Genomic DNA, 12,084 nt, shown 5'->3' on the forward strand with positions numbered 1-12,084 from the left:
ATTATTTACAAAAAGTGTTTTCGTAGAAAGGGATCTGATATTCAATAAGCCAAGCTTTATCATTTGTTTATCCATATTGCTTCTGTTTTTTATTTGTTGAACCTCAATTAAATTGTTAATCTTAACTTGGTTTGGACGTTTTTTGTATTTTCTAGTTCGGGGAACAGACACAGTCTCTATAGTGTGATATCTAGGTGAAAGAGTCTCTATGTGCTGAGAATTAACTGACCTCTGTGACTAGATCAGGGATAGGCAACTCTGGTCCTGCAGGGCCACTATCCTGCAGAGTTTAGCTTCAGCCCTCATAAAAACTCACCTGCCTGTATCTAGTAATCCCGAAAACACTGATTGCCTTGTTCAGGTGTTTAATTAGGTTTGGAGCTAAACTCTGCAGGATAGTGGCCCTCCAGGACCGGAGTTGCCTATCCCTGCTGTAGATGTTGTGTTGAAGAGGTGTTAAAAGGGTCTAAAGGGGAATTTTGCATAGAATATATTAATGTTTCCATTGTCTCTTTCTGCATATCAATTATCCAATAACTGACTGTTAATAAAAGTCTACATGTCAAATAAATGGGGAGAAAAAGGGGGAATGAAAGACTTTAGTTTTTGCGAATGTTGATCACACTGTCTTCATCGCTGTTTTCACTTGCTTTGGCCATTTTTTTTATATAATCATTAAACATTTACTTCTACAAAACTACGACTGGAATGAAAAATGGACTCCTGTTCGCGAATTGCACTGAGAAATATATGATCCTGCTGCAGACGGTCAAAAAAAAAAAAAAAAGATCCACCGTTTGAATTGCGTCACGCGGGTTCCACCTACTGGTCAAAACGGTGTAATGCAACAATCCTAATGAGACCTTTTACAAAACTGCAAGTATTTTCATAAGTGTAATGTTATCAGTATAATTTAAACATAAATACTAGGAAACATTAGGGTCTCTGCTAGTCACACCAATTACATGCAATTGAAATACGGTTTTATAGCTAAAACATTAATTATGTGAACAGTAAAATAATTAACACTCATCCAATGGTTTGAATAGTAATTTTATGAAATATTGCAGTTCGTTCTTCATTTCAGTTATCTGGTTATGGATTACAAGTAGGGGTGTAACGATTCACTCGTTTTCTCGATGCATCGATTACAAACCCTGTCGATTCATATGCATTGATGTTGAAACATGATTTTTGAATCGTGAATCGCCGATCTTGGACAGTAATAGATTCAAAATGCTAAGAATTGAATGAATCGCGATTTCTATAGCGATTCAATGCTTTCCAAATGTATACACATTAAATTACTACACGCACAAATTAATGGAGACCTTGAAGAGTGTTCGTGAATCGTGCCTCTTATCTGTCCTTCACGCGCTCCACTGTTTACCGACTGAGACTGTCACAGGATTGCGCTCGCGCTCCGTTCGTCTCTGACGCAGCTGACGTGTGATCTATAGGACTCGTGGCCAGTAATGTTAACGTGAAGTAGTTTTACTTTTCTGTAGTTTGTCAATGGCTCTCTGCATCTTACCGACGGAGTTACCGGAGCCGTCGACAGCTGTGTTTATTGCATGGACGGAGCAGAAATGTAAGTGTCTAAATCATACGCACAGATCCATTGAATGATAAATGTTTTTAAACAATGCGGATTAACCGAATATACGAAGGAAGCTGTTAAAATTAACCACAGCATTAACAACGACCTTGAAATAAGAGCGCAAGATTTATCTGATAATCAGATGCATGAAAGTAGCGTTTGTTTCATTAGCAAACAGACATCTGGCACGTTTTCTCTCAGAATCATTCGCTGATGGAGAGGAAAAGTTAAATAGAGATGAAGACGTTTGCACACTGAAAGAGAAGCGATCTCGCTCTCATAGACGTGCCAGACTATATCTGCAGCTAAACTGAATAAAAGCAGAATAAACTGATGAAACTAAAAAAAAAACACAAACAATTTATTTATGATGCAGTGCTAATTGACATTTATTACAGTACAGAAACTATAAAGTATATTTTCTACCTTATTCTGTGCAGAAAATTTAAATAATTGCTAATTAAATGTAGCCTAGTATATAAAACAATCATAAAATTGCCATTAGGAAAAAAATATATATTACAAATCATTGATTATTGTCCAGCAGTGTATTTGATTTATTACAGCTAATTAAAAGTAATTAAAAAAGAAGATAATTCCTTGTAAAAAAAAATAATAATAATAATAATTATAATGATTATTATAATTATTATTATTATTATATAGGCTACATACATAAAATGATTGTATTTGACATTTCTGTCACTGCTGAAATTATGGCTACGCCCCTGGTGTGACAAAATGTTAGCTTATACATAATACTCTTTAAGCTCTTTTTTAAAAACTTGGCTTACATACATTTTTACGTATGCCATGTCGCATCATTAAACTAGCATTTAACAATGGACAAAAGGTTTTTTTTTCTTTTTTTTCTAACCTATGGTTCTCTAACCATAAATGCTACTGTAATTTCCCCCTTAACTAAGCATTTAAGTAATGTAGTAGAAGCATTTAAATAATCCCGTGAATGCACTTAAAGAATGCAGAATCGAATCGTTATAATCGAATCGAATCGAATTTAATTGTGAATCGAATCGAATTGAATCGTTCTAAATTTGCAAAAATTGAATTGAATATTGAATCGAATCGAAAACCTATGAATCGTAATCGAATCGAATCGCTGCCTTGCCAAAGATTCACAGCCCTAATTACAAGTTAATCAGTCCTGTGCTGCGGGTCAGTGTTTAATGGTCGCTAGGTGGCGCTACAAACACATCAGTGCCTCACACAGGTTTAGAAAAGATAAACAACTCAATAAAACACACATCTGACTAAGAGAGAGTTTTTGTGTGTGTGTGTGTGTGTGTGTGTGTGTGTGTGTGTATGTGTGCACTCTGGAAGGAGTGAAACTAGTTTACATTTAAAGAACTAACATCATATTCTCATATTCATAACAGTTACGGCTGCTTTTAACATCTGTCCCCGTTTAGAGAATTCGGAGTAAATATTAACACCGTGAACTTATTAATATATATTTTAATACTTGTACGGTATCACAACATGACCGCTGTACCACCTGACCACTGCAGATTCATTTCGCGGTTGATAGTGTTGCCATAGAAACGCACAATCCTCTCGTAATTAGGCTACCTTAATTATTATGACATGGCTTGAATGCAGCATTCAGTTCATCCAACCCCAATCAAACACACCTGAACAAGCTAATTAAGGCCTTCCAGACTACTGGAAAGCTACAGGCAGGTGAGCTTGATTAACGTTGGAATTGATCTCCTTGGATTTTTTAAAAACCCATTTTACACAGAGGTTGCTACTGCAGCAACACGTGTTGGTTTAGCTTTGTGTGCTTCTTCTGACGCACAAATTCAGGGCCTTTTCCAGCAGAGTTTGTTGTGAGATCACAGGTCGGGAGGATGACCGCTCGAGTGGATTTCTCGTTGATTGCTGCTTTGTTGTATCTGTTTGGATACTTGAGCATCACTCATGCTATTCAAAGACGTAACACAGGTGACAAGATCTGTTGACTTCATTACCTGAAGAAATGCAGAAACATGTGGCTCAGTGTTTGAGAGTAATTAACAGTTTAGGAATGTGTAGGCTTTAAAAGTCTTGATCTGAACAGACATGTAGAATCTGTATTTAAACCTCTGATACACAAATGCTGAAGCCACACTCTCTCTGGCCTCTGAAAATGATCCTCTTGAATCCTCTAGTGGATGGTTTTTGTCCGGCGACGCTGACGTTTGTGCCGGCCCGTCGAGGATGTTCTTCTGATGAAGACTGCCCTGGAGGACACAAATGCTGTCGATTTGACTGTGGGCCTGTTTGTGTGCTGCCTGTTTTCAGTGAGTTTCAGTTAATGGCTGCTAAGGGTCTTAAAACAACACGCATAACACATTGAATTCAATGTTGGTTTTAAGCAGAAATTTTTCCTTGTTCTCGTCTGAAGTAGGTTTTGAATTCATAACTTAGGATAGTTTAATGCACAGGATGACTTCACAAAAGAGGAATAATACTAACTTGCTGTTCATGCTTTGAGTGTGTCGTGCTGTATATTGAAGTGGCTGACTATGTGCACAAACTAAAGCTGACCGTCTGTGTCCACACAGTGAAGCCGGGTCAGTGTCCCCTACCAGAGATGATTCCACTGTGTGCTGAAAGCTGTTTCCATGATGCCCAGTGTCCTGCCACACAGAAGTGTTGCCCAACCACCGGTGGCTTTGCATGCAGTGAACCACGTGGTCCGGGAAGAGGTCAGATGAGCTGTCAGGGACATGGACCGGTTCGTGGACAGGGCCAGGGAAGCCGTCAGGGACAAGGACAGGGAAGCGGCCAGGGTCAGGGCCAGGGTCAGGGACAAGGCCAGGGAAGCGGTCAGGGTCAGGGACAAGGACAGGGACAGGGCCAGGGTCAGGGCCAGGGAAGCGGTCAGGGACAAGGCCAAGGAAGCGGTCAGGGACAAGGCCAGGGAAGCGGTCAGGGACAAGGCCAGGGAAGCGGTCAGGGACAGGGCCAGGGAAGCGGTCAGGGACAGGGCCAGGGAAGCGGTCAGGGACAGGGCCAGGGAAGCGGTCAGGGTCAGGGCCAGGGAGAGGGTCAGGGTCAAGGCCTGGGACAGGGTCGGGGACAAGGCCAGGGTCAAGGCCTGGGACAGGGTCGGGGACAAGGCCAGGGAAGCGGTCAGGGTCAGGGTCAAGGCCAGGGAAGCGGTCAGGGTCAAGGACAGGGTCAGGGTCAAGGCCAGGGTCAGGGTCAAGGCCAGGGTCAGGGGCAAGGCCAGGGTGAGGGACAAGGCCAGGGAAGCGGTCGGGGACAAGGCCAGGGTCAGGGACAAGGCCAGGGAAGCGGTCGGGGACAAGGACAGGGAAGCGGCCAGGGTCAGGGCCAGGGTCAGGGACAAGGCCAGGGAAGCGGTCAGGGTCAGGGACAAGGTCAGGGACAGGGACAGGGCCAGGGCCAGGGTCAGGGCCAGGGAAGCGGCCAGGGTCAGGGACAAGGCCAGGGAAGCGGTCAGGGACAGGGCCAGGGAAGCGGTCAGGGACAGGGCCAGGGAAGCGGCCAGGGACAGGGCCAGGGAAGCGGCCAGGGACAGGGCCAGGGAAGCGGTCAGGGACAGGGCCAGGGAAGCGGTCAGGGACAGGGCCAGGGTCAGAGACAGGGCCAGGGTCAGGGACAGGGTCAGGGACAAGGCCGGGGACAGGGTCAGGGACAAGGCCGGGGAAGCGGTCGGGGACAAGGTCGGGGACAAGGCCAGGGAAGCGGTCGGGGTCAAGGACAGGGTCAGGGTCAAGGACAGGGTCAGGGGCAAGGCCAGGGTCAGGGGCAAGGCCAGGGTGAGGGACAAGGCCAGGGAAGCGGTCGGGGACAAGGCCAGGGTCAGGGACAAGGCCAGGGAAGCGGTCGGGGACAAGGCCAGGGTCAGGGACTAGGACAGGGAAGCGGACAGGGTCAGGGACAAGGCCAGGGAAGCGGCCGGGGTCAAGGACAGGGTCAGGGACAAGGCCAGGGAAGCGGTCAGGGACAAGGTCAGGGACAAGGCCAGGGAAGCGGTCAGGGACAAGGCCAGGGTCAAGGACAAGGCCAGGGAAGCGGTCAGGGACAAGGCCAGGGTCAGGGACAAGGACAGGGTCAGGGAAGTGGTCAGGGTCAGGGACAAGGCCAGGGAAGCGGTCAAGGACAAGGACAGGGTCAGGGACAAGGCCAGGGAAGCGGTCAAGGACAAGGTCAGGGACAAGGCCAGGGTCAGGGAAGCGGCCAGGGTCAGGGCCAGGGTCAGGGAAGCGGCCAGGGTCAGGGACAAGGCCAGGGAAGCGGTCAGGGTCAGGGACAAGGCCAGGGAAGCGGTCAGGGTCAGGGTCAGGGTCAGGGACAAGGACAGGGTCAGGGACAAGGCCAGGGAAGCGGTCAGGGACAAGGCCAGGGAAGCGGTCAGGGTCAGGGTCAGGGTCAGGGACAAGGACAGGGTCAGGGACAAGGCCAGGGAAGCGGTCAGGGACAAGGCCAGGGAAGCGGTCAGGGTCAGGGACAAGGACAGGGTCAGGGACAAGGCCAGGGAAGCGGTCAGGGACAAGGTCAGGGACAAGGCCAGGGAAGCGGTCAGGGACAAGGCCAGGGTCAAGGACAAGGCCAGGGAAGCGGTCAGGGACAAGGCCAGGGTCAGGGACAAGGACAGGGTCAGGGAAGTGGTCAGGGTCAGGGACAAGGCCAGGGAAGCGGTCAGGGACAAGGACAGGGTCAGGGACAAGGCCAGGGAAGCGGTCAAGGACAAGGTCAGGGACAAGGCCAGGGTCAGGGACGGGGCCAGGGTCAGGGACAAGGCCAGGGAAGCGGCCAGGGTCAGGGACAAGGCCAGGGAAGCGGTCAGGGTCAGGGACAAGGCCAGGGAAGCGGTCAGGGTCAGGGTCAGGGACAAGGACAGGGTCAGGGACAAGGCCAGGGAAGCGGTCAGGGACAAGGCCAGGGAAGCGGTCAGGGTCAGGGACAAGGACAGGGTCAGGGACAAGGCCAGGGAAGCGGCCAGGGTCAGGGACAAGGCCAGGGAAGCGGCCAGGGACAAGGCCAGGGAATCGGCCAGGGTCAGGGACAAGGCCAGGGAAGCGGCCAGGGACAAGGACAGGGTCAGGGACAAGGCCAGGGAAGCGGCCAGGGTCAGGGACAAGGACAGGGAAGCGGCCAGGGTCAGGGACAAGGCCAGGGTCAGGGACAAGGCCAGGGAAGGGGTCAGGGACAAGGCCAGGGTCAGGGACAAGGACAGGGTCAGGGAAGTGGTCAGGGACAAGGCCAGGGAAGCGGTCAAGGACAAGGACAGGGTCAGGGACAAGGCCAGGGAAGCGGACAAGGCCAGGGTCAGGGACAAGGCCAGGGAAGCGGCCAGGGTCAGGGACAAGGCCAGGGAAGCGGTCAGGGTCAGGGACAAGGACAGGGTCAGGGACAAGGCCAGGGAAGCGGTCAGGGACAAGGCCAGGGAAGCGGTCGGGGTCAGGGACAAGGACAGGGTCAGGGACAAGGCCAGGGAAGCGGCCAGGGTCAGGGACAAGGCCAGGGAAGCGGCCAGGGACAAGGACAGGGTCAGGGACAAGGCCAGGGAAGCGGCCAGGGTCAGGGACAAGGCCAGGGAAGCGGCCAGGGTCAGGGACAAGGACAGGGAAGCGGCCAGGGTCAGGGACAAGGCCAGGGTCAGGGACAAGGACAGGGAAGCGGTCAGGGACAAGGACAAGGTCTGGGACAAGGCCAGGGAAGCGGCCAGGGTCAGGGACAAGGCCAGGGTCAGGGACAAGGACAGGGAAGCGGTCAGGGACAAGGACAAGGTCTGGGACAAGGCCAGGGAAGCGGTCAGGGACAAGGCCATGGTAAGGGACAAGGCCAGGGAAGCGGCCAGGGTCAGGGACAAGGCCAGGGTCAGGGACAAGGACAGTGTCAGGGACAAGGCCAGGGAAGCGGTCAGGGACAAGGACAAGGTCTGGGACAAGGACAGGGTCAGGGACAAGGCCAGGGACAAGGACAAGGCCAGGGAAGGTGTCGGAAGCAGAAGAGGTCAGGGAAGTATTCAAGAGAATAGCCAGGGATGTGGTCATTGAAGTGGACATGGGACTTTTGCTTAACACTTACTGGAGATCTTTTCAATTCGGTGTCAATCCTATGGCATGGTTTCCCTGTTTGCTCAAACTGTTTTGAAAGCTTTTCGGTCTGCTCCACCTCAAATAAAGAATTGCTTGATTTGAAGAGTTGTTTTTTTTCATAACAGCCAGTTTGAAGGTTTTGGGGACATGTCCTAATGACAATGAGGAATTAATAATAGTCAGAAGAGGATCTATGACTTCTGGAAGCACCTCTTTCAGGAGCTTAGATGGTATAGGGTCTAACATGTTGTTGGTTTAGATGATTTAACAATTTATACAATTCTTCCTCTCCTATGGTAGAGAATGAGTGGAACTGTTCCTCAGGGGGTCTATAGTGCACTGTCTGATGTGATACTGTAGCTGACGGCTGAATGGTTGCAATTTTATCTCTAGTATCGATTTTAGAAGTAAAGTAGTTCATAAAGTCATTACTGCTGTGGTGTTGGGAAATTTCAACACTTGAGGCTTTATTTTTCGTCAATTTAGCCACTGTATTGAATAAATACCTGGGGTTATGTTTGTTTTCTTCTAAAAGAGAAGAAAAGTAATCGGATCGAGCAGTTTTTAATGCTTTTCTGTAGGATATGTTACTTTCCCGCCAAGCAATACGAAATACCTCTAGTTTTGTTTTCCTCCAGCTGCGCTCCATTTTTCGGGCTGCTCTCTTTAGGGTGCGAGTATGCTCATTATACCATGGTGTCAAACTGTTTTCCTTAACCTTCCTTAAGCGTAGAGGAGCAACTTTATTTAAAGTGCTAGAAAAGAGAGAGTCCATAGTTTCTGTTACATCATCAAGTTGTTCTGAGGTTTTGGATATGCTAAGGAATTTGGATACATCAGGAAGATAACTTAAAAAGCAGTCTTTTGTGTTAGAAGTGATGGTTCTTCCATACTTGTAACAAGAAGTAGAATTTACAATTTTGGCTATATGAATTTTGCAAAGAACTAAATAATGATCTGAGATATCATCACTTGGCTGAATAATTTCAACACCATCAACATCAATTCCATGTGACAGTATTAAATCTAGAGTATGATTTCGACAATGAGTAGGGTCCTGAAACGTGTTGTCTAACACCAATAGATTTCAGAATGTCTATAAATGCTGATCCCAATGCATCGTTTTCATTATCAACATGGATATTAAAATCACCAACTATTAAAACTTTATCTGCAGCCAGAACTAACTCGGATGTAAAATCACCAAACTCTTTAATAAAGTCTGTATGGTGCCCTGGTGGCCTGTATACAGTAGCCAGTACAAACATAACAGGGGATTTATCATTAACATTTGTTTCTTTGGATAATGTTATATGAAGTACCATTACTTCAAACGAGTTATACTTGTAGCCTGCCCTCTGAGAAATCCTGAAAACGTTGTTATAAATTGAAGCAACATCTCCACCTTTGTCTTTTAGACGTGGCTCATGTTTATAACAGTAATCTTGGGGGGTGGACTCATTTAAAATAATGTAATCATCAGGTTTTAGCCAGGTTTCTGTCAAACAGAGTACATCTATATTATGATCAGTGATCATATTATTTACAAAAAGTGTTTTCGTAGAAAGGGATCTGATATTCAATAGGCCAAGCTTTATCATTTGTTTATCCATATTGCTTCTGTTTTTTATTTGTTGAACCACAATTAAATTGTTAATCTTAACTTGGTTTGGACGTTTTTTGTATTTTCTAGTTCGGGGAACAGACACAGTCTCTATAGTGTGATATCTAGGTGAAAGAGTCTCTATGTGTTGAGAATTAACTGACCTCTGTGACTAGATAAGGGATAGGCAACTCTGGTCCTGCAGGGCCACTATCCTGCAGAGTTTAGCTTCAGCCCTCATAAAAACTCACCTGCCTGTATCTAGTAATCCCGAAAACACTGATTGCCTTGTTCAGGTGTGTTTAATTAGGGTTGGAGCTAAACTCTGCAGGATAGTGGCCCTCCAGGACCGGAGTTGCCTATCCCTGCTGTAGATGTTGTGTTGAAGAGGTGTTAAAAGGGTCTAAAGGGGAATTTTGCATAGAATATATTAATGTTTCCATTGTCTCTTTCTGCATATCAATTATCCAATAACTGACTGTTAGTAAAAGTCTACATGTCAAATAAATGGGGAGAAAAAGGGGGAATGAAAGACTTTAGTTTTTGCGAATGTTGATCACACTGTCTTCATCGCTGTTTTCACTTGCTTTTGCCATTTTTTTTATATAATCATTAAACATTTACTTCTACAAAACTACGACTGGAATGAAAAATGGACTCCTGTTCGCGAATTGCACTGAGAAATATATGATCCTGCGGTAGACGTTCAACAACAAAAAAAAAAAGATCCACCGTTTGAATTGCGTCACGCGGGTTCCACCTACTGGTCAAAACGGTGTAGTGCAACAATCCTAATGAGACCTTTTACAAAACTGCAAGTATTTTCATAAGTGTAATGTTTTCAGTATAATTTAAACATAAATACTAGGAAACATTAGGGTCTCTGCTAGTCACACCAATTACATGCAATTGAAATACGGTTTTATAGCTAAAACATTAATTATGTGAACAGTAAAATAATTAACACTCATCCAATGGTTTGAATAGTACTTTTATGAAATATTGCAGTTCGTTCTTCATTTCAGTTATCTGGTTATGGATTACAAGTAGGGGTGTATCGATTCACTCTTTTTCTCGATGCATCGATTACAAACCCTGTCGATTCATATGCATTGATGTTGAAACATGATTTTTGAATCGTGAATCGCCGATCTTGGACAGTAATAGATTCAAAATGCTAAGAATTGAATGAATCGCGATTTCTATAGCGATTCAATGCTTTCCAAATGTATACACATTAAATTACTACACGCACGAATTAATGGAGACCTTGAAGAGTGTTCGTGAATCGTGCCTCTTATCTGTCCTTCACGCGCTCCACTGTTTACCGACTGAGACTGTCACAGGATTGCGCTCGCGCTCCGTTCGTCTCTGACGCAGCTGACGTGTGATCTATAGGACTCGTGGCCAGTAATGTTAACGTGAAGTAGTTTTACTTTTCTGTAGTTTGTCAATGGCTCTCTGCATCTTACCGACGGAGTTACCGGAGCCGTCGACAGCTGTGTTTATTGCATGGACGGAGCAGAAATGTAAGTGTCTAAATCATACGCACAGATCCATTGAATGATAAATGTTTTTAAACAATGCGGATTAACCGAATATACGAAGGAAGCTGTTAAAATTAACCACAGCATTAACAACGACCTTGAAATAAGAGCGCAAGATTTATCTGATAATTAGATGCATGAAAGTAGCGTTTGTTTCATTAGCAAACAGACATCTGGCACGTTTTCTCTCAGAATCATTCGCTGATGGAGAGGAAAAGTTAAATAGAGATGAAGACGTTTGCACACTGAAAGCAAAGCGATCTCGCTCTCATAGACGTGCCAGACTATATATGCAGCTAAACTGAATAAAAGCAGAATAAACTGATGAAACTAAAAAAAAAACATAAACAATTTATTTATGATGCAGTGCTAATTGACATTTATTACAGTACAGAAACTATAAAGTATATTTTCTACCTTATTCTGTGCAGAAAATTTAAATAATTGCTAATTAAATGTAGCCTAGTATATAAAACAATCATAAAATTGCCATTAGGAAAAAAATATATATTACAAATCATTGATTATTGTCCAGCAGTGTATTTGATTTATTACAGCTAATTTAAAGTAATTAAAAAAGAAGATAATTCCTTGTAAAAAAAAAAAATAATAATAATTATAATGATTATTATAATTATTATTATTATTATATAGGCTACATACATAAAATGATTGTATTTGACATTTCTGTCACTGCTGAAATTATGGCTACGCCCCTGGTGTGACAAAATGTTAGCTTATACATAATACTCTTTAAGCTCTTTTTTAAAAACTTGGCTTACATACATTTTTACGTATGCCATGTCGCATCATTAAACTAGCATTTAACAATGGACAAAAGGTTTTATTTTCTTTTTTTTTCTAACCTATGGTTCTCTAACCATAAATGCTACTGTAATTTCCCCCTTAACTAAGCATTTAAGTAATGTAGTAGAAGCATTTAAATAATCCCGTGAATGCACTTAAAGAATGCAGAATAGAATCGTTATAATCGAATCGAATCGAATTTAATTGTGAATCGAATCGAATTGAATCGTTCTAAATTTGCAAAAATTCAATTGAATATTGAATCGAATCGAAAACCTATGAATCGTAATCGAATCGAATCGCTGCCTTGCCAAAGATTCACAGCCCTAATTACAAGTTAATCAGTCCTGTGCTGCGGGTCAGTGTTTAATGGTCGCTAGGTGGCGCTACAAACACATCAGTGCCTCACACAGGTTTAGAAAAGATAAACAACTCAATAAAACACACATC

General features: G+C 44.8%; 1 protein-coding gene across 1 annotated transcript in view; it reads left to right on the forward strand.

Annotated features, from left to right (window-relative positions):
- The first annotated feature begins 3,242 nt into the window (after window positions 1-3,242).
- The window catches only part of LOC132131898 (uncharacterized), a 30,403-nt gene continuing 21,561 nt past the window's right edge, over window positions 3,243-12,084 (forward strand). The window contains exons 1-4 of the mRNA XM_059544048.1: window positions 3,243-3,565; window positions 3,772-3,903; window positions 4,168-4,340; window positions 6,867-7,533. Of these exons, the coding sequence (XP_059400031.1) occupies window positions 3,472-3,565; window positions 3,772-3,903; window positions 4,168-4,340; window positions 6,867-7,533 (1,066 nt within the window). The 5' untranslated portion in view covers window positions 3,243-3,471. The remainder of the gene's footprint in view (window positions 3,566-3,771; window positions 3,904-4,167; window positions 4,341-6,866; window positions 7,534-12,084) is intronic.

The sequence above is a fragment of the Carassius carassius genome, chromosome 48 (genome assembly GCF_963082965.1).
Source record: "Carassius carassius chromosome 48, fCarCar2.1, whole genome shotgun sequence".
Taxonomy (NCBI): Eukaryota; Metazoa; Chordata; class Actinopteri; order Cypriniformes; family Cyprinidae; genus Carassius; species Carassius carassius.